General features: G+C 39.0%; 2 protein-coding genes across 2 annotated transcripts; one reads left to right on the forward strand and one right to left on the reverse strand.

The window, feature by feature from the left end:
* The first annotated feature begins 10,450 nt into the window (after positions 1 to 10,450).
* Positions 10,451 to 16,786, forward strand: LOC143851432 (Pentatricopeptide repeat (PPR) superfamily protein). The gene is made up of 2 exons (XM_077360860.1): positions 10,451 to 10,690; positions 14,818 to 16,786. The coding sequence occupies exons 1-2, from the start codon at positions 10,460 to 10,462 to the stop codon at positions 15,973 to 15,975; spliced, it is 1,389 nt and encodes a 462-aa protein (XP_077216975.1). The 5' UTR covers positions 10,451 to 10,459; the 3' UTR covers positions 15,976 to 16,786.
* A 1,321-nt stretch (positions 16,787 to 18,107) lies between these two features.
* LOC143850734 (putative nucleoredoxin 3) lies at positions 18,108 to 22,673 on the reverse strand. Its single transcript, XM_077359968.1, has 3 exons — positions 22,197 to 22,673; positions 20,508 to 20,987; positions 18,108 to 19,134 (listed from the first exon to the last, which is right to left on the reverse strand). Exons 1-3 carry the CDS (start codon positions 22,299 to 22,301, stop codon positions 18,532 to 18,534), a joined length of 1,188 nt encoding a protein of 395 aa, XP_077216083.1. The 5' UTR covers positions 22,302 to 22,673; the 3' UTR covers positions 18,108 to 18,531.
* Between the last annotated feature and the right edge of the window lie 778 nt (positions 22,674 to 23,451).

A 23,451-nucleotide genomic window follows, 5' to 3' on the forward strand; every position in this document is an offset into this window, starting at 1 on the left:
AGAGGGGCACTATACGGTCCAAAAGAACATTTTGCCATTTTCTCTTTATCTATTTTTTTTATGCCTTCCCATCTCTACCATATTTATTACACCCCAGCTTCATATGAAAAGAAGAGGAAGAGGAAGAAAATAAATGGTAAGAAGATGAGGGCAAAATAGTCTTTTGGACTACCATGGTTAATAGAGTTCACACTACCATCCATCCATACTTTCAGACTCTTTTTGTAACTACTCGGTCATGATCTTTTTCTCATGACATCCTTTATTGGATATGGAAAGCATATTGCTAATTATAAAGGCCTTTAAAGCAAATTACAAAAGACCTAGTTATTGATATGAGTGCCATTATTAAAACAATGTAGTGCAGATATAGATTTCTTTTATTTTATAGAAAATACTAGAGAAATAGAGAAATGATATTTGCCCTCCCTTGTATCAGGAAAAGTTAGGCCAGGTCGTGGAAAAGTGAGGTCTAATCATGGAAAAGTCGGGTTGTATTGGGAAAAATCAGGTCGAGTCACGGAAAAGTCGGGGGGAAGTTGAGGCTCACTTTTCAGCAGATTTTGTCTTCATTTACAAGGTGGCTGCTCTTACATGCAACACACTATTTACGAAATGCATTTTGTGATGGACACTAGCACCCATCTTGGAATATTGAATTCAAACGGAATTTTTTCAATAGGGAAGTGTATAGGGTTGCTTGAATTGGCTCGGAAATTAGTAGAAGAAGAAGTCATAGGGAAGAGCACAAGCATGGAAGATGAGGAGAAGAATAGTGGAAGGTTGGCAAGTAGTGTTTGGTTGCGTGACAATCTGTCAAGCCTTTCTACCTCTACCTTGCTTCGTGCTCTTCTCCTTCGTAGCTATATAAAGTTTAGCCCATTCCACCTTCTCCTCGAGTGCGGGCTTTTGGATGGTCCGCTTGCCGACATCGGATCTAGACCATAGATCACCTTCGTCATTATCGAATGCCTGCAATTGACCATTGTGACCTGTGTGTTGGGGCAAGGAAGATAGTAGACCATTTGTTTATTCACTATAGGAACGCTAGAGAAGTATGAGCCAAAGTTTTGGAATTGTTTGGGATTTCGTGGATTTTCTTGGCTCATGTCACGAAGCTCCTTCATGGTTGGTTCTTTGTGTCGTGGCCTAGCAAGAGAAGGATCATTTAGAAGCTTGTCCCGATGGGCTTTTATTTGAGTGCTTTGGAAAGAAAGAAATGCTCGAACGTTCAAAAATGTTGTCAGAAGGGCATCCTCTTCCTTTGCAAGGATCCTTACTTCAGCATATAATTTCCTGAGCTAAAGTCCTTCCTAGCTTCGGGGTTTTTTTTATGAGATCTTTGATTGTGTGGAGGGTCGTTCGGTCCATTTTACCCATGTTAGGAGATCAATGAATGGAGAGGCGTATAGACCAGGCTAGGCTGGCGTGTCTAGACCGGCTTTAGAGATTTTTGACTTCTCTCACCTTGAGATTCGTATTTTTAGTTTTGTTCATCCTCTCCTTCCCTTTGTAATCTTTGATGCCTCGATTATCTCAGTCGCGTGCTCTTTAATAAATCTTACAATTTCAAAAAAAAAAAAACTTCACACTACAAAACGATTCCCTAAGTTTTCTCTTAGAAACAACTATGAAAATAATTATCTGCTGCAAAAAAATTCCAGTGATAGTAATTATCTATTTCAGCATATAATTTCCTGAGCTAAAGTCCTTCCTAGCTTCGGGGTTTTTTTTATGAGATCTTTGATTGTGTGGAGGGTCGTTCGGTCCATTTTACCCATGTTAGGAGATGGAGAGGCGTATAGACCAGGCTAGGCTGGAGTGTCTAGATCGGCTTTAGAGATTTTTAACTTCTCCCACCTTGAGATGCGTATTTTTAGTTTTGTTCGTCCTCTCCTTCCCTTTGTAATCTTTGATGCTTCGATTATCTCGGTCGAGTGCTCTTTAATAAATCTTACCATTTCAAAAAAAAAAAAAAACTTCACACTACAAAACGATTCCTTGAGTTTTCACTTAGAAACAACTACGAAAATAATTATCTGCTGCAAAAAAATTCCAGTGATAATAATGAATGGGAGATGATATTTTCAACCCCCCCTCTCTTATAAGGTGAACAGTGGGCAACTTTAACGCGCTTTTTGAATTACAGCAAAAGATGGTTAAGTTTTCTTAAAAACACTTAGAAGTATTAAAGTACCTGTAAAGGAAACATAGGTCGAACCGATAAAATCTCAGGTCGAGCGGGCAAAGTTTGGTTCGAATCGGCAAAATCTCAAATCAAACAAGGAAAATTTGACAGGAGGAAGAAGATGCAAGGTTAAAAGGTAAAATAAGTAAGTATTCTTGTCTTTTACTTTGTACGAATCTCGAACGTGATATCAATCAAAGCTACCCGTTCTCCGGCATTTCTAATTTAGAAAGTAATAAATTCATCCATTTTCCAAAGAACCATAAGATAAAGAAAGGGGTGCCGATATCAACTATCAATAATATACTAACTATATGCAAAACAGTCTATTTATAAGATGTAGATGCCTAAGTACAGTGAATTGTAAATTTGTAATGTAGTCTAGGTAGATGCCTGAGAGCTCGGTGGGAATTGTAATAACTTTTCACAGCTGGTTAAATAATCAAAGACAGTGAATTCGTCCCGTATAACGTGAACAATGGGCAACTTTAACACTTTTTTACGTCAAATCACGTTAAAAGGGGGCGAATGCGTACTGCATAGGGGTGAAAATATCATCTCCCTTTCTCGTGTCAAGTCGCGACGTGTTAGCGTCAAATCAATCTTTTTCTTTGCTGACGCGCTTTGTCGGGTCAAAAATGAACGGCCTCAAGAACCCTTGGATTAATAGTTGTGTTGATGTCGAGAGAGAGGGATTTTTAGAACTTTACAGCCGTGTGTGAGAGCGATTTTAGGATTTTATTACTAACCTCAAACTTAGTATATTGATTTTAATTCGCTCCTATAAATAGTAGGGCTTAGCATTATAATATGGGATTTGCTAGGCAATTTCGCAGGAATGCTAATTAGCAGCTGACTTTTGCACCAGAGAACTGCCACACAGGCTCACTTTTCCGACGCGGCTATTCTCTCGTGCAAATGTCGGTTGCCAAATAGCTTTTTCACAGAATTGCCTAACAAAATAACAAATCCCTCAACAATTTTCTCGTTGATTTCTCATCTCATTTTATTACTATAGTTGAGAGCCGATTGTGAGCTCAAAACTGATTCTCGGACTCAAACTTACTCTGACCTGTCCGTTCAAGATTATGACAACCAATTGTTAGTCCAAAACCAATTATTGTACTCTAAAATTGAGTCCAATAATTAATTTTGGACTCCGACTGTGAGTCCAAAACGAATTATTGGACACATGTGAGTCGGTTAGAATAATCTCAAACGAACAGGACCTTAGTTTCTCAAATTACGTTTAATTTTGAGTCCAATAATCAGTTTTTGGACTCATAATTGATTCACAAAATCCAAAACAAACATAGCCTAATTATTGTGCCACAAATTTCTCTTAATTTTCTTGCTCATTTCTCATGAGAAGGGGTGTCAATATCATATCAGCTTCCCCACACGAAAAGGTTTTAGAGAAGAGGGAAATTCAAAGAAAAACATGAACTTGACCAGCATCTCCTTTTCAACTAAATTTCGAGGGGGTTCTTGATGCATTCTTGGAAAAGGGTTACTTTAGTATTGGGGTTTACTGATCATCAATTTGAAAATCTGTGTTTGGTGATGAAAGCTGTTGATTTAGTGGGCCACCACCACTTTCATTTCTCTCCAGCCCACTGAAAAAGTTATCACTGCTCCTCCTTTGGGGAAAAATTAAGTGTTTAAGGTGTTTGTATAAACCTTTTGACCATTGATTATTGAGCAGGTGATATCTCCATTAACTCAGGCCCACTAAATGGCATAATGGTGGTCCTCCTATTCAACGCTCCCTGTCAATTCTACTTTATAATGATTCCAATTGGAGTCTTTATGGAATCGGTATCTGATTCAGATTCGCCCAATTCCAGTGTTTGGTCCAAAAAATAACGGAATCAAGGGGGCAGAATTTAAGAGGCAAATTTCAGAATCTGCTTCCTGGTCCTGCCACCACGAGAGGTGGTATTCTGATTTCTCCTCGGATGGAAAGGAATTGTTATTAGAATTGTTATAAATTATTTTTTTTCTCATTCTGTTTAAGGGAGAATCGGAATTGGAATAATAATGTCAATTCGGTTTCGGGTACCAAGAAGAGGTTTCTTTATACCTTCTTGGAAAAGGGTTGCCTGATTGAGTCTTGAGGAGATGATTTCTTTTCGAACTCCCACACATATTATGTTACCCCAGAAGAACCCAAATTACAGAGTATTATTACCTAAGTGTTAGGGTTTAATGATCATCAATTTGAAACTCTGTGTTTGATGATAAAAGCTGTTGATTTAGTGGGCTACCATCACTTTCACGTGTCTTCGTAGTCCCACTGCACAAGTTATCATTGTCACTCTTACGGGGAAATTTAGGGAGACGATATTTTCACCCCCCCCCCCCCCCCCCCCCTTACGCATGCGTTCCCCTTATAACAGATTTGACGTGAAAAGTGGGCAACTTTAAGGCTTTTCTTTATGTCAAATCACGTGATAAGGGGGGCGCATGCGTAATGTAGGGGGGGTGAAAATATCATCGCCCATTTATGGCCTGATTGTTTTGGATTTCGAGAAATGATATTGAGCCTAAAACAGATTATTGGACTCAAAATTAAACACAATTTTAAGTCCAATGGGCGTTTAATAGTTAAAAGGAAATTTTACATTTATATTGTTTTCATCTAACCTTGGGTGCCACCCAAATTTTTCGTTATACATACTATATAGCTAATATGGTGCATGCTTTCCATTAAAAAAAGGGCAATGAGGATTATGCGCAACCCTTTTAACGTGATTTGACGTCAAAAAGCGATAAAGTCTGCCCACAATTCACGTTACAAGAGGGGCAAAAAAAGTAGGAAGAAGAAGAAGAGGGACAGACGGAGAGGGGAGCAAGCAAAAAAAAATTAGAAAACTCAGGTTCAGTTCGTTTTGAGTCCAAAAGCACATATTGGACGAAAAATGGGATGTAATTATGAGTCTAATAATCAATTTTGGAATCAATATCGATTCTTAAAATCCAAAACAAACAGGGGCTTGTATGTTTAAGGTGTTTGCATGAACCTTTTGACCGTTGATTATTTGTAAGGGCTTCAGGCCCACTAAACGGCATAGTAGTGGTCCTCCTATTCAACGGTCGAAATCAATTCTTCTTTAAAAATGATTCAACAATTCGAGAGCCTATAGGAAATTATTGAATTCCCAAGATCAACTCCAACTACGTTGACTGATAAGCAAAAAACCATACGAGCCAAGCTGATAAGCCATGAAAACAACAACTAACTTGATAAAAAAAAAAGAGAATTTATATGCGGTGTGCTCGTGAAGTTCATTATTTTTTAAAAAGTATAGTGGGGCCTACTTCATAGGACGATCTAAACCGTTCATTTGTTGGGCCACAACAAACAGGATGCATCCAGCAAATCAACTCCTTAGGATCGATGATCCTAACCCTCCGATCTGCAGAGGGACTGTACATTATAGAAACCTCTTCAGATTGGAGGGATAGGACCATCCTATAGAGATGATCTATGGGGTTCAGCCTATTTGATGTGGCCCAACAAATGAATGGTTTGGATCATCCTATGAAGTGGGCCCACTGTACCTTTATAAAATACTGGACTTCACGCCCACACACCATCTAAAAAAATAATTTTCAGGAGGAATGCCATAAACTTCATGTAAAGATCTCACTTTGCTTTCTCTCGGTAAGTCTTGGTTGAGAGAGGGAAAGGGTTGCGGAGTTGCGAGTTTTGTATGTTAATCCGTTGTAATTCTTGTTTATTGTTTTATCATAGTGAAGATTGTTAGTGATTTTGGATTTTCAAAATCTTATATTTTGCTTGTTTTAGTATTTTGGAAAATATTTTATCAAAAGCGTTTGGGAAAAAGAAAATATTTTCTTAGAAAGATTTACTTTTTACAAAAGGATGTAGAAGTGTAATTGATATTTTCTTGGAAAGATTTGCTTTTTACAAAAGGATGTAGAAATGTAGTCGAAAAGATAGTCCCGTACCGAATGAGAGAAAGGAAAGAGAAGGGCTTATAAAGCACTACACTTCTCTATTACTTGTTTGATTGCACTTGAACCCATGGTTGGACCCACGGGACGGTGCACTCGCACATGCACACGCGCACGCGCGGCGTGGGCAATGGGCTATAGGGTGCATAGTGTCGCTTTATTAGGCGCACTTTGCACTTTGATCAAATGGGTTGTGTCCCTTCCCCCAACTAGGGCTGGCAATTTCACCCGGAAAAGCGGGGATCCACCCCGCCCCGTCCTGCTTGGGGAGGGGATTCCCCGATTTGAGTGGGGAAGGGGAAGGGGAAGGGGAAGGGGATTTTAAAAATTCCTCGGTGCGGGGAAGGGGATGGAGTTGGCCCCGCCCCGCCCCGCATTAATGCCATTTTTTTCTTGTATTTTTTTAAGTGTTTTTTTTTTTTGAAAAACTACTAGAAACCCCTTGGATTAATAAATATCTACAAGATTCTCCCAAAATTTTCATAATTTCAATTAGTACAGTTTTGTCCCTGACATAGCTTTTATGTTTTCTTTTACCCATAATCCATTGGGCATTGTCCCTCATTATATTAGTATATTACCCTTAGAAAGTCCTAAAATCTCTCTCTCGAACCATCACTGTAAGGCAACATTAAATTCTTTGAAAATCTCCCTCCCCCAAATAAAGGCAACATCTCTCTGATGAGTGATGAGATTTTATATGGTGTGCGCTCGTATAGTCTATTATTTTTCAAAAAGTAATGTATGGGCTACGCCATAGGATGATCCAAACTGTCCATTTAATAGGCCACAATTTAAAAGTACTTTACAGGCCACACCATAGATCATCCAAACCGTCCATTTGATGGGCCACAACGTAAATAGATTGCTGCCCAAAAATCATTTCCATAGGATGATTGCAACCTTCTGATCTATAGAAAGTACCATAATATGCAATTCCTCTATAGATCAGAGGGTTGGGATTAACCTATGGAAATGATTTTTGGGCCACAACCTATTTACGTTGTGGCCCATCAAATGGACAGTTTGGATCATCCCACAATGTGCCCATCAAGTGGAAGGTTTGGATCATCCTATGCCTATGGTAGTATGGTGTGCCCATCAAATGGACGGTTTGGATCTTCCTATGGTGTAGCACGTACAGTACTTTTTGGCAAGTGGGATTGGGAATTAAGGATCTGCTAGGGACTAGTGATCAATTAAATGAATCTGAGAGCAACCACCTTTGTCCCCAGGTTAATAAAATGAATTAGACAAAATCTTAGCCTATGTGGGTTGTGTGGCTACTCTCACATGCAACAGCCAAGCCGCAACATGCCTGAAGTGATTGTCCCTAGCAAATCTTTAGTTTTAAACCTAACATTTAACAAAGTAAAGTGATTGTCCCCGAGGGATGCGGGACGGGGAAGGGGAGGGGATGGGGAATAGATATTCCCCGTGGGGAGGGGAGGGGGATTCCCCACCATCCCCGTAGTGGGGAGGGGGAAAATTCCCCGCAGAGGGGAATGAGTAGGGGACCCCAACATCCGGCCCCAACCCGCCCCTTTGCCAGCCCTACCCCCAACGGTCAAGAGCCAAGGGGGTGCGATCCGCACCATAGATAGTTGATCTAACGATGACGAGGTTGAAGAGAGGTTTTACTCAAACCAACAGTTACCTCTAAGATCGATCATGACCGCTCAATATTAAATTGGTGCGATCTAACGGTCAGATTTCAAACATTCTGGAAAGGTGCCCTGTAGAGGTGTTTTTCACACAGAAAAGACACCAGGTGGTCTATGAAATTTGTAGAATTAGGTCATTTCAATACAGAAAAACGAATTGGCAATTTTGTACAATTCTGACAAACTTTAAACACTCTTCTACATTCTTTCAAAATCCTCAAGGATTTCTTCTTACTGTTTTTCTTTTGTTTACTGTTCTAGATACTGTTCTTCTGCAGAAACAGTATCTGAAAATTTCTCTAAGGCTTGAAAGGGCATTTCAGGTTTGATTCTGCTAGTGCGAGGCATCATCAAACATTAGTAAGTCTTCCCTACTAGGCTTCATTGTATCTTGGAGGCAATTCGCGGATCCCCTTTACACACTACTGGTGGGGGCAAATCTTGTCTTAAGGAAAGTGATATCATGCCTTGAAGCAATAAGTTTCTGTTTTCTATCACCAACAATATCCTCAATTCTCCAACAATCGTGTTCTCACCCATGGATGTTGGCATCTTGGCCGAATTTTTGTTTTTTTTCATTCGCGAGATGATGCAAAACTTCAAATCATGTACCATCTCTCATATTTGGAGGGAGGCAAACAGGGCCGCGGATTTCATCTCTAAAGCAGATTGTATGGGGAGAGGGGTGAATATTCCCATCACCTCTCTCCCCTCTTCTCTGCTCTCTATTCTTGATGAAGATTCCTATGGCACCCTTTACCTTCGACTGTAGCTCTGCTATATGTAAATGTTCTAATCAAAAGGAACACTTTACAATGGATCTTGGGCGATTAGCTTTGAGAAAACACATGAAATTGTCATGGTTGAGTTTCAAATAAACCCAAAACACATACCTCTCTCCATAGCTTGTTATTTGGTATGCTCGCCGTTTGTTCACTGCTGCTACTCCTCCCATTGACGGTTCCGGAACACAAAGAAGAGCGTTACACCATTGGTCTTCTCCTCACTTCACGTCCTATATATGGCGATGGGGGGAGCACGGTCATTAATTGGCCGTGGATTACAAACACCAATTGCTCTTATACCTTATGGACGTGTATGAGCAGGGACCTGGGTTTTTCAAATATATAGCCCTTATAGGAGAAAGAGAAAGAGAAAGAGACTCCCATCATACTCAACTTCCCTTCTCCCCACAATCCCACTTGCCCACGTTTCTTTTTGGCAGTTAACAACTTTGGATTCTCATACGAAGAGCCTACTAATCCTGGCCGTTGATCTTTGCCCAGGCCACCTAAGCGTTGGGATTTATCCTAACACTATGAGAAAACGGTTTCTACACACAAGTGTTGATAACTTATCTACACACTAGCTTAAAATACAGTGGGGCCCACATTTTTTGGGTGATCCAAAGCATTCATTTGATGGGCCCTCACATAGATAGGGTGTCTCCAAAAAATCAGCTTCATAGGATCATTCTAATCCTTCTAACTTTGGAGGCAAAAAATAGACAGATTTGTGAAGGTTTATACACGTTCATTTTACCTCCAGAAATCGTAGAGTTGGGATGATCCTGTGGAGCTGATTTTTTGTGGACACCCTATGTATGTGAGAGCCAATCAAATGAATGGTTTGGATCACCCAAACAATTCCCTCCACCGTATTTTAAGCTAGTGTGTAGATAATTTATCTACACTAGTGTATAGAAACCGTTCTCTCTAACACTCTAGACAAATTAATAAATCAAGATACACATTTATGATTCACATTGAAATTAGATCATAGGATGCATGTCACTATACGCTATTTCTCTATTTCTTTTCCTTCTTGTTAGCCCCCAGCTTGTTGGAGGGTCCTCTCTAATGTTTTTTGTATATTTTTCAGATCTTTTGCAACATATCTGGTAGGGGTCTTGCCTAACCCCAAATTACCTATCCAAAAAAAAAAAAGTGTACTTGTTTTTACTTTTCTGTTTGTTTGTGTGCGATGGCATCAGATTTGCCCGAAGGATTTTCTCAACAAATCGGATGTCGCAACTGATTTTTCATCCGCATGTGGATTCCGGCCCTCAGCTATCCAAGCCCATATCACATAGCATTGTTTCTCTGGAACTTAGTAATAGGAGGTGCTTACGGATTTAGACACCCGGTTGAACAAATCAAGCACTCCACTCAAGGCTGAAGACAAACTCACTAGAGAGAGGTTCATTCTATCTGAGTAGTGGCCATTCACTTTAAAAACTAAAGGAAAACCACTTTGGAAGTAAATAGCCTCCTGTAATATTTGTTTATTCTTCATGTTTTTTTTTCTTACGGTAAATTGTTATATTTTTCGGATTTCAATGGAAGAACTGTAGAAGTTGTTTTGTTCTTTGTGTATCTCTTACTACATACGTGTCACATCATAGCATTTGCACGGAACCCTGAAATATTATTTTCAAAATGGGAACTGCCACATCAGATGAATAAAATCAATAAGACAAATGTTGCTAAAAGTAGAGCCTGTGTGGCCATCTCTCCTGCAAAATTGAGCCGCGAAATTGCTTTCCACGAAATTATTGCCTAGCAAATCCTTTTCAAAATATTATTTCCCATATTGGGACATGATTTTTTCGCCCCACTGTAAGATAATGCGCCCCACTGTTAACGCGTTTTTTCCCCCAATTTTTCCATTGATCCATCCAAACAGGCTCATCTCTCTCTCTCTCTCTCTCTCGGAAGAGCTTCCGATGGAAAGCTTAACTATTCTCTCTCCTCTATTTCTGAGCTCCCCTTCTTCGCTTATTGGAGGATTTAAACCGCCACGTTCTAGGGTTTTTCTTCAACAAACCGATTCAGAAGATCGTGTTTCAGCTCGAAAGGTGTGCCTTTTTCAAAACTCCGATTCCTTTATCTTCATTTATTATTCCTGTTTCTTCTTCACTTACATTCCAATTCTCTGTTTTTCAGTCTCATGGAATTGTATGATTGAATTTCATTCCTATTCTGGTTTTTTATCTTCACTTTCTTTCCTTTAGAGAAAGAGCCCTAATTCCTTCTTTAGAATAAAATCTACCAACTGAAGATAAAAAGCTCTCTTTAGTTAACTTATAAAAAACACATTCCAAGAATGCCCTTCACTAAGGAGTTAATTCCAAGTGATTTTGTATCACTAATCCAATAGAAATATGGGCTATACTGCCGTGCCTACAAGTCTTTTGAACTCTCATTTTCTCATTTGCATTGATTATTTTGTTCAGTTAAGAAGATTCTTGGAACTTCAATGCCTATGAATCTGATAGTCAATTGATAAATAAATGTTGTTATGATGAATTGGAATTGAAATTCCTCCACATTGCATCATGTTTGTAAATTTCTTGGTAGTGTAACTGCAATCTTGACCCCTCAAGAAGAGATTTTGTTGCATTTTGATAAGAATTAAGTGATGGGTAATGGAGATTGGTCTGGTGTTTATGGTTCTATTGCATTGTTGTTTCTATATCAAGTCTAAAATTTGCTATAAATAGAACCCTCTCTTCAGCTCAAGCTGCAAATCTATCCTGGCATGTCACTAGGGAAGAAATTGAAGAGAACATTCGTTGCACAGAAGGCAGCAAGGCCCCTGGGCCTGATGGTTTTAACGGAAATTTTTACAAGACTTTCTGGTACCTGATAGGAGACGAAGTTTCTGATGCTATCTCTTATTTCTTCCGAAGTGGGAAAATGCCGTATGGTCTGAATTCAACGTTCATCTCCTTAATTCCAAAGTCCCATGAAGCGTCCTCCCCAGATATGTTTCGCCCGATATCCCTCTGCAACTACCTTTACAAAATTATCACAAAGATTCTTGCTTCTAGGCTCAAAGGAGTAATGGATGACATAATTAGCCCCCATCCATCCGCTTTTATAAAGAACCGATCCATTCAAGACAATATCCTCCTGGCTCAGGACCTGGTTCACAATTTTCATCTAAAATCAAAAAACCCGGTCATGTGCCTTAAAATGGATATCAAAAAAGCTTTTGATAATGTCAATCACCAAACTCTTATTCTGTTCATGAGAAAGATAGGTTTCAATCAAACGTGGTGCAAGTGGATCGAGCAATGCATTGAAACTGCTTCTTTTTCGGTTCTTCTAAATGGATCTCCATGTGGGTATTTTAATTCTACAAACGGCATCAGGCAAGGGGACCCCTTATCTCCTCTTTTATTTTGCGTTTGTATGGAAATGCTATCGGTCATTATTGATGAAGCTGCCTCCTTGAATAAGATTATCACTCCCTTCTCTAAAGGAAGTTTATCCATCACCCATCTGCTTTTTTTAGATGATGTGCTTTTATTTGCTGAAGCTTCTGTTCTCTCGGCAAAGGGTATCAATGATTGTTTCATCCTGTTTATGCAGTGGTCGGGTCTAGAAGTAAATTTAAACAATAGTGAGGTTTTCTTCTCTGAAGGTGATTCCAGATGTAAGGGGCCATCAAAGACACTCTTAACATTCCTCAAGGAAGCCTTCCCATAAAATATTTGGGTCTCCCTCTCATAACATCAAGGCTCTCAGCAGCAGACTGTGCTCCACTCATAAGCAAGATCCACAAGAGAATTGCATCTTGGTCCAACATGCTACTGTCTAGGGCTGGAAGGGTGGAACTCACCAAGTCATCGGGCGGCTTCTTTTCACCTTCCAGCTGGCATTTTGGACAAAATAGAAAAAATATTCAGGGATTTCATTTGGGCAGGCCCCTCTCTTCAGAAATCCTATCATCCTATTGCTTGGGATACAATTTGCACCCCAAAGGCCGAAGGAGGTCTAGGTTTACGAAAGCTAAAGGACCTGAACAAGGCAGCCGACATGAAACAGATTTGGAGCATTATCAAGAAGAAGAACTCCCTCTGGGTCTCCTGGTTTCATCACAAATATGTAAGGAAGAGGAACTTCTGGATCATAAAAAATCCTAGCAAAATGTCGTGGGGAGCAAGAACAATTTTTAATTGTCGAGAAGAAGTTAAGAAATCCATATGCTATATCCTTGGAGAAGGAAAAGATATTGATTTCTGGACTCAGCCTTGGCACCCGAATAGGCCTATTGTAGAACAATATCCTCCTGATGGAGAATATCTAAATGCAATTCGTCCTAAAATTTCTGTCCATCAAGTCCTCCGGGAAGGAATCTGGGACCCGATCATGCTACAAAGGCTTCCCTCCATTAACCTGATACTTGAGAAGGCTTTGGTTATCTCAAGTGCTGAAGATGAAGCAATATGGAAAGATACTATTGATGGGTCTTTTTCACTGAAAAGCACTTGGAACGGCATTAGAGAGCATCATTCAAAAATAGCTTGGGCTTCCTCTGTATGGTTCAAAGGTCACATACCCAAAATGAGCTTTACGGCTTGGTTAGCCCTTCACCAAAAACTCAGCACTAAGGACAGGCTGATTTTTCTAGGCCAAAATAGGGAGATCAGATGCCCATTATGCTCAGCTGCATCTGAAAGTATTGATCATTTATTCTTTCAGTGTTCGTATTCGGCCTGGATCTGGAGATCTGTTCTATGACGATTCAATATTAGAAGGAAACAAAAAAGAAAGCTTATGGAGGAAGAAGAATGGATGAGAACTACTTTTCCTGGTTCAAATCAACAGCCCGCCGCTATCCGTATAGCATTTACATCCTCAATTTATCTCATCTGGCAGGAAAGAAATAATAGGTTACACGGAGCAGACAAGTCTCACAAGCAAGTGATCCTGAGAAATATCCTCCACACTATCAGAAGCAGATGTATATTTCTTAGATTAGATAGCCAAACCGGTAGCAGAGATCTGGCTTTTTCGAAGGCCTTCGATTTACCCATGTTTAGGTCTCAGAAACCCACCAAAAGCTGTAAATGGGTCTGTCCAGAACCTGGATGTGTCAAGCTAAACTGTGATGCGTCTTTGGCAAGCTCATCAGCCTCCATTGGGGGTCTTTTGCGTACCAATGATAGTTCAGTTCTAGCCATGTATTCCCAGGACAAGATTCAAATGAGCATCCAGGAATTGGAGCTTGAAGCGATTTGTCATGGAGCCTCCCTGGCCTCCTCCCTTGATATTGATCGCCTTTGGATTGAGTCGGACTCTTTATTGGCAGTGAATGTAATCGAAGGTTCTGTCCCATGCCCGTGGAAGAAAAGACTATCATTAGCTCACCTGAAGAACACTCTCTTAAAATTCGCTTCTTGGAAGGTGTCTCACATCTGGAAGGAAGCAAATCGACCTGCTGATTTTCTGTCAAAAGCTGATTGCCCTTTAAAAGGTTCTTGTATTCAAGGGGTGTCCCTCCCTCATCCTCTTTATGACTATGTCAAAGAGGATGATGAAGGAACCCTCTATTATAGATTGTAATATCTTTTTCTTTTCTTTTTTCTGTTCTCTGGTCTTGCGGTCTGCCTATCCCCGATTACTAATCAAAAAAAAAACGCTCACCAATCTTCTTGGAATTCAGCTGATTGGTTAGGTTCTCTGTATTTATTTTGGACTAAAAATTTATGAGATAATGGATTGGCGAACTTTTCAAAAACTCCACAAAGATTTTATTGACTCAGTCAATTCATACCCAAAGTTAAAAGGCTTCTTTCTGAGGCAAGTGTGAGTTTTTGAATGTGGGATAGAAAAAGACATTGTTGAGTATCAATGATACGAACTTCAATAATTCTATTTGCAACACTTTGATACACGTTATGCAATCCGAATATTTATCCAGTATGCTAATGATTTTGTGAATTATTGACTAATCTTGGTTGCATGGCCACATCATTCTGGATTTACATGAGAGTTTCCTGAATGTTTGAGCATCACTGAAAGGCCATGGCCATTGTTGCACGTTGTTGACTGCATATTGCTACCGCACTAAATATTCATGTAATGAGCCGGAATGTATGATGATTTGTCAAACTAATCCATAGTAGTTGCCTTTCCATCGAGGATATACTCAAACATGGTGATGATTTTTTTTATCTTTTCACATTGAAAACAGATTTTCCGGCATTGGAACCAGTTCGATAGTGGCAAGGGAAAGCATATGGATGTGGACTATGCTCCATTAATACGCATGTTAGGTAAAAATAAGATGCCTGACACCGCTCTGCAACTCTTCCTTGAGATTAAATCTGAAGGTTTTGTACCTAGTTGTGCTACCTTGTCAGCTTTGATGTTATGTTATGCGGATAATGGCCTTTTCTCAAAAGCCCAGGCCATTTGGTATGAGATTATAAATAGCTCATTTGTGCCTGATATTGGGGTAGTTTCAGATCTAATGGATGCATATGGGAAGATGGGACACTTTGATGAGGTGACAAGAATCCTGCATGAGGTGACTTCCAGGGATTTCAACTTGGGCCATGAGGTTTATTCGTTGGCTATCTCATGCTTTGGAAAGGGAGGGCAGCTTGAGATGATGGAAACTGCCATGAAGGAAATGGCTTCAAGTGGTTTCAAAGTTGATTCTGTTACTGGGAATGAATTTGTCAGATATTATAGTATTTTTGGCTCTCTAACAGAGATGGAAAGTGCCTATGGTCGCCTGAAAAGATCCAGAATCCTTGTAGAGAGAGAAGCAATCAGGGCAATGGCATTTGCATATATAAGCAAAAGGAAGTTTTATAAATTAGGTGAATTTTTAAGAGATGTAGGTCTTGGTAGGCGTAATACAGGAAATCTTTTGTGGAACCTCCTTTTGCTCTCCTATGCTGCCAACTTCAAAATGAAAAGTCTGCAGAGAGAATTTTTGAACATGTTGGAGGCTGGATTTTCACCTGATCTTACGACATTCAATATTCGAGCTTTGGCTTTTTCAAGAATGTGCATGTTCTGGGATCTCCATTTAAGCATTGAACACATGAGACACGAGAAAGTCATCCCTGACCTTGTGACATATGGTTGTATCATTGATGCATACTTGAACAGAAGGCTTGGGAGAAACTTATCTTTTGTTTTAAAGAACACGAACATAGATAGTTTCCCACAGATTTTGACAGATCCAATAGTTTTTGAGGTTTTGGGGAAAGGAGATTTCCATTCGTCTTCAGAGGCACTTTTAGAGTCTAAGAGGAATAAGGATTGGACATACTCAAAGCTAATCCGTGTATATCTCAAGAAACAATACAGGTCTAACCAAATATTTTGGAATTACTGAAAAGTCACATGACGAAGCGACATTTTGGCTTTTAGTTAACTGCTGGTATGATTACATTAGAAGACAGCAACGACACATGCAAAGTGGCATCAAAGTTGTCTTGAATACTCCCACAGGAAGAATATAAAAATATCAACTCAACATTTTGGTTGCGAAGGCTTTGTCTGGTGAAGAAGCTGAGCTTGCATTGTAAAGCATTTGCGGAAAAATTGAGTGCCTTTTTATGAAGAAGAAAAATTAAGTTAATGAATACTAACTAGATTTCATACTTGGGCAAGGCATTATGTTCAGTTTGTAGAACTTGGTATCAAACATCTGCAACTCGATCATAGGATTCAAGTACCATGCCTTTACATCCTTGGAAAGGCTAAGGAAATGCTAAGGTTTCTGTAATTGAAGTGTGTTCTGCTGCGTGGCTGTATTTTTTCTTTGGAGTGCAGCACTATTCATCTTGATGGAAGGATATAGAAACAAAGCCATTTGAGATATTGACCTCATGTGACTATCCATTTGCTGGAAGGAACAGGAAGTCCCTGATAAGGTTAAGTGACAACTACTTGTTCAGTTACTGAATTAGATTTACTACTGGAACTTTTGAGATGTTATGAAAATGCCCTTTTTTTCAGAAATGAAGAAACACATAAGATGTACTTGATATCCTTAAAATGTGTTCCTTAATAAAAACAGTGAATATCTTTTCTTGTTTTTTGAAAGCAGCACTGTTGCTGAGAAGCACTGTTTCTCAAGATGAATACTAATGTGATGCTGGATTATAATATTGTGTAATTGAAGTGGGCCTCTTTTATTCTAATTCAGTTAAGTGACATAAGTGAAACTTAAGTGAAATACCTATTATACTGCTATGACTTAAAACTATCTAAAATATGTATTTAGAACCATATAACTAAAATAATTCACTTTATTATTGAGTATGGACCCCATCTGCGTCGAAACTTGTCTCGCGAATAGGAGCTTTTTCCTTATCCTTTTGCTCATGTCCTGGGTCACAAGCAATCCCCGCCTTAGCTCCCCTTGCATGGTTCTTAATGACCTTTGGATGCTTCATTCTTCGCACATGCTGATTCACTTCATCTGCCAACTCAACATGAGGTTGTCCTACGTTACATTGGCAAGGCAGCTTGGTAGAAGAAAAAGGGTTCAGCTTCAACACCTAGTCATGTGGATCGAGTAAGGCAGAGGAGTTCTTTAATAAAGAATGCAAAATCAGGTTCTAATTTTCTTTGGATCGGATTGGTATGGAAGCTTGTTGGAAACACATTGCATTTTGAAGTGCCTTGAGAATGTGAAAGACGATGCACAATTCAATGTTCAGAACGTAGGTGAAGCACTAGAGAAAATTCAGAGAATAAGATCGGGTGGAATTCAGTTAACAGAAAACTTTCTGAGATCGAAATGGAGATGACAAGTTCGAGAAAGCATTATGTGCAGAAACCGAACTCAGTGACAAAGCTCAGAAATTTTCTATTTGAAAAAACGGTTCCAGCTGAGTCTCGGTTAATAGGAAGGTCTGGAATTAATGTGAACTTCAAGCTGTATAGTTTTCATAAAAGAAAACACAACAGTGCCAACCTATTCAAGTATTCAGTACAGGAAACAAGGATGAGATAAGTGGTTAACACAGTAACCTTTCTGCCACACTCAATTATTCCATGCAGATTTGAAACATGAATTGAGCTTAAACTCAGATTTGTTAGATTTTGATTTTCAAAATCTTATTTTTTGGTCAAAAGATAGTGTTTTAAAAATATTTTCTAAGTGTGTTTTGGAAAAGGAAAAACTTTTATTTAGAAAGAGTTGCTTTTTGCATGAGAAAGAGAAGAGTGCAAAAGTAGTGTGAAAAGATAGTTCCGTACCGACTCATAAGAAAGAAAGAGTTGGGCTTTTAAAGCTTTACTCTTTTTTTGAGCGCATAGTGACGCTTTATTGGCGCTTTTTTAGGCGCACTTTGTACTTGATCTGAGCCGTAGAGTCGCGATTAAACACGATCTAATGGTCAGAATTCAAACCCGCTGAAAGGGTGTCCAGAAAGGGTGTTTTCCAACGAGAAAAGCCAGCAGAAGCTCTATAAAAAGAGTAGAAAATACTCATTCTATACAGAATTCGGATTTCTACTTTGGCATACCCAAAATTGCTATTTCCAGCACAATTCTCTCTCTCTAAACCCTATAAAGTTACTGTATTTTACAATTTAGAAATACTATCAAGTATTCTGTTTTCTGTAGAAACAGAACACTTGGGTCTCAAATACTTACAAAATTCAAAGGTGATTCAGGCTTGTTTCCGTTCAGTGTAGAACGTCATCAAACAATCGGTTTGGAACAAGGTTTCATTGTATCTTGGAGGTGAGTTCGTGGTCCGCTGTGCACACTACTGGTGGGGGCGAATATCGTCTTAAAGAAAGCATTTACACGCCTTGAAGCATCTTCCTATCTTCTTATCTTTTCTTAGATTGAACCAGTACACAAATTTTTCTCCAACAAGATCTGTATTTCCAACTCACCGAACTTAAGTAAAGGGTTAAAATTACATTAAAGATTATAAATCTATATCCAAATCCCCTTGAGCGTCTTCAACACACGTTGGGTGAAGATCAAAATTGCATTCGTTGCATGAGAAGACCCAAAATCTACCTCCCCTTTGACAAGAATCACATATATAAGCTTTAGCCGTCTCCAACTTAAGTACATGATTGTGTTTCAAATCATGCACTTGGCGGGGAAGGCCTTCCCCTTCTTTATGTAAGGACACCTCCAACTCGGTGAGTCTCGACTCAGTGAAGGGGAAGGCCTTAGAACCATAGGAGGATATGGTGGCCCTACCATTAGTGGTTAGAATTTTTCCGTCTGGTCCAAGAATTACTAATGCCGGAATTCCCTTAATGGTGAAGATTCGACTGAGTTCATGGCGAGTCCGGTCACGGTAAGGAATCGCTAACCATGGCATGCCGCTAAAATTTCGGTAGAATTCTTCTTCATCTCTATCCATTGATATAAAAATGACTTGGAAGGTTTCATTTACAGTGATCTTGAGTTCATTGTAAGCTTCTGTGAGTTGGAGGGTGAAGGCGCGGCATGGGGGACACCAAAGGCCTCCAAAGTAGAGGCCAATAGTTTTTCCGGTGAGATCGGAGATGGGTACCTGTAGAATAAGAGAAGGGTCTAAAATTGTAGTTAAATGTAGAACAAAACAAGATTAACAAGTCCAAGGATAGAGAATGGAAATGGTTTTAAATTTTGTGTAAGGCCTCTTTGATGCCCTCTAAAAATTATTTGCATTTAAGGTTGTTAATCACTATTTGCAAATGAGATTAGTTCTCGGATGAGAGATTATCTCATTTACAAATAGTAGTTATAATGGCTTTCTATGAAAAATGCTAAAAATACACCTTTAAAAGGCACTTATTGGGATTCATTCCTGCCTCATTTACGTGATCAGATCCATTGATCCGAATGGAAACCATAAGGCTAGCTAAAATGCCTCTGAGAACACCTTGATCGGATGATCCTAGACATTTGATTCCTCAAGTCTGGTTTAGGGTCCCATCAAGAAAAGTTAAAAACTGTTAATTTTTGTAGACCTATTATGTCCATTCTAAATGGGATCAAGATCATGAGAGTTGCCTCGTGACGTTTTACAACATCAAAGGTCTTCCCATCATATGAATTTGGATTTTCGGAATCAAGCACTGAAATCAACATCCTATTCTGACTCCGGCATTTGGTTCAAAAAAATGAGCGGATTCAAGGGTACCCCAAGAGGTGGTATTCTGATTCGTCTTGGTTGGAATGAAATTTGGAAAATTCGCCAATGGGGAACATCAAAATCCGACAGGGGACACTTTTGAAAAATTGTTAGGGAGGGACGAAATGGGGGTTATCAAGTCTCTAAAAGGGGGTTATCAACCCTCTAAATGTGGTTATCAACCCTCTTTAACAATTTTTCAAAAAAGTGTGTCCCCTGTTGGGAATTCTTGTATTTTGGATGTTCCCCATTGGCAATTTTTCCATGAAATTTTTTTCCAGTCCATTTACAGGGTAAGTGGAATAAGAATCTGGGTAGGATGCCAATTCCGATTCCTGATTTCGGTAACCCAAACACGAGCAACTTTTGAGTATAATTAGCCGTGCAGTTTCAAAATAATAGCAATAGGCTACTGATATTGGCACTCCCATGTTTTGAAAATCAATGAGTTGCTAGTCGTAGATTATTATTCCCGTAGACTTGAACCTAACTAAAATAACAAAGTTTGTCTCTCCTCATTTAATTTGCATGTAATAACTTTCGACAACCGGTTAAATTATAAAACACAAGGTGAGTTTGCACAATTATCAAAACATGGTAGTGCCAATATCAGTGCCTAACAATAACAGTAACGAGGGATTTGCTAGGGCTGCTCTCTCATGCAACAGCCGCTCCGGGAAATGCCTTCTGCGATGGTCCCTAACAAATCCCCAGTAACAATAATAATTTTGGAAAAAAAAAGAAAAAAAGAAAATGGAAAATTAAATAACCTTTGTTCCAACTCGGGCAACGACGTAATCTCGGTCTCTAGACGCCAAAAGATCCTCTAATTTTCCCCCTCGCCGCTTAATGTCATCAATAATCTTCAGCTGCGCTCTTCTCTCACCAGTGAAGGGAAATGCTTCAATACCATAGTCATCAACCATAGGAATTGCATCTTCGCCGGCGGACATTCCGTCAGAGCATAGCGAAATGAAGAATGGAATGTGGTTGACGCGGTATAGATTGGACAATTGTCTCCTTAGGTCTACATCGAAAGGCGCCGCGAGCCATGGCATGCACTTAAAATGTTCTATAAAGCCATTTTCATCTCTGTCAAAGGAAATAAAAATTATTTCTATTTCCCTCCCTGTGCCTCTGAGGTTATTGTAGAGTTGCACTAGTTGAGGGGTAAAAATTTTACAGGGCCTGCACCAATTTGCTGAAAAGAAAAGGCAGGTGGTCTTTTGATCAAGGGATGATAAAGGTACCTGTTTTAATATACAAGAGAAGAGTTAGATTTTCTTTTGAATGCATAAAGAAATATTCATCCTTTTCTTCCCACTCTTTTAACTCATCCAGAATGTCTTAAAAATGATTTTTTTTTTTGGATTCTTAATTAATATTTTATTTTACTTTTCTTATTTTAAATTTTTTGTTTCCAAGGGAATTAGAATAAGAATCAGAATAAGATGCTGATTCTTATTCCTGATTCTGGTAATCCAAAAGCGACCAATAGGTAAGTCTTTCAATTTTCATATCAAGGGGGGTGTAGATTAGTCTCCACTAACACCATCTAAGATAATATTATCCTCTTCGGAGATATTTGTCAACCACCTTACGAGTAATCCATATTAAGCTGACTCATCAGCTGATGTGGATTGACATCCTCTCCCATTTGATAAAGACACATTTTTTAAAATAATTCTTAAATAAAATATTAATTTGAAATCCTCATGTAAGTTTTGTTTTGTAATGACTGCCGGTGACTATCATCTCATCATACTATATCTCAATCTAACATCTAGATCAACGAATCTGATCGCAAGGAGAGAGAGAGAGAGATGTTTTTATACATGTATTAGGCTACTGATATTCGCACTACCATGTTTTGATAATTGCACTTAACTCTCCTTGTCTTTTATTATTTAACCAGCCGTGAAAGGTTGAATAACTCAGAAAGAGAGTAGCTCCTAGCCGTTAAGAGCGTCTGTTGTCTTTGTAGAGGAAAGATACGATCTTGGACTGGCAAGGAGAGTTAAGTGCAATTAACAAAACATGGTAGTGCTAATAACAGTAGCCATTTTTTATTTTGTTATTGTATTGAATAGACCTACACTCTAACTCCTGGGTACTTCAAGTGGAACACGTAATTTCATATTATTTCCCAACCTCTATAGAGAACTGTATTTGTTCTTTTAAAATCATATACTTATATATAAATAGATAAATAAGTAAATCTATATTCAATTCATTCTTCCCATTCCCAGCCAATAGAAAAATTGGAGCCTCTTTCACAAATAGATAAAATTGGAAAAAAAAAAAGTAAGAAGAAAAGCAGAGACCCCACCATATAAATCAATCATGATTCAAGATAAATAATATCTTCAAAAAAAAAAAAAAAAATCAAACATGAAAAATGGAAAATAGAAAAGGCATATAGAAAACCCTGAGAAAATAGAGGTGAAGAGCTTATATACCTTTCCTTGAGGGGAGAGGAGGAAGTCAATTCCTTTTGAAACTAAGACTGATCTGAATGTGTTTTCGTCTTTAACATCTCTCTCTTTGGATTCAAATTCTGCCATTAAGAAGAGTAAACCAGATTTTTCTTCTTTTTTTTTACCAGCAAGGAGCAAGGAGAAAGGGGGGCTGAGATTTTCTTTTTCTTTTTCTTTTTCCTCCTCTTTCTATTGTTGGGTTTTTAAAGGACAGAGGTGGAATCTTATCGAGAGAGGAAATGAAATTATATAAGCATGTGGTTGTCAAGTTGGAGATGTTCTTATACCATATTCTCTCCTGCTCCGTTGCAAAAGACAGAATTATAGATAGAAGAACAAAGAACAAAACCTCAACCGTATTCTTTCCACTCTTTGGAGAATTCCAATTCCTTTGGACTTCGCTCTCTCTCACTCTCTCTCTACTCCTAAATACTATTTAAAACTTTTGTTGACAAAAACACCCTTCAAGTGCTACTATGATTGTTGGGTCCAGCCTCCGTCGGTTAAGGCTTGTTCTCGAACCTTCAGGTCAGACCCAGCTTACCTACCAAAAAACATCATAATAAATGATATTAACACAAGCGGAGCTACTTGTAGCATAAGGGTGCAGCTGCCCCTGTTGAGTTGGGCCAAACTCCTTAATTGGCCCAGCCCCCCTTATGTATAATGCCCACCTTAGGTATAACCTTCCCCCCTTCCCCCCTTATGTATTCCTGGCTCCCCCCACTGAACACCACCATGTTCTCATGTTCTAATAATTGTAGGGTCCTAGCTTATATCCTCTTTTTTAAATGGCTTAGATCTTTTTGGGAACTGTCAGCTCTTTAAATACTACAATACAAGATGCATTATTAGGGGGTGGTTGCGTGCATCCATAGGTAATAGTCCCGCCCTAAATGGGGTGGGGATACCCTAGGTCATCAAAAAAATATATATATATATATATATATATATATATATATATATAGAGGAAAGTGTTGGTGAGCTTAAGCTCACCAAACTTATGGTGAGCTTAAGCACCCTAATCACATGTGTCCCACATTTTCTGTGGTGATCCAAACCATTCATTTGCAAGGCCCTTACATAGATAGGGTGTGTACCAAAAATCAGCTCCATAGGATCATCCTAACCCCTCCATTTGTGGAGGACAAAATGGGCAGATTTGTGGAAAAATAATGTCTGTCCATTTTGACCTCCACAAATGGATGGGTTAGGATGATCCTATGGAGCTGATTTT

The sequence above is a fragment of the Tasmannia lanceolata genome, unplaced genomic scaffold, assembly GCF_043159265.1.
Source record: "Tasmannia lanceolata isolate RefF3 unplaced genomic scaffold, GAP_Taslan_0.1 ptg000018l, whole genome shotgun sequence".
NCBI lineage: Eukaryota > Viridiplantae > Streptophyta > Magnoliopsida > Canellales > Winteraceae > Tasmannia > Tasmannia lanceolata.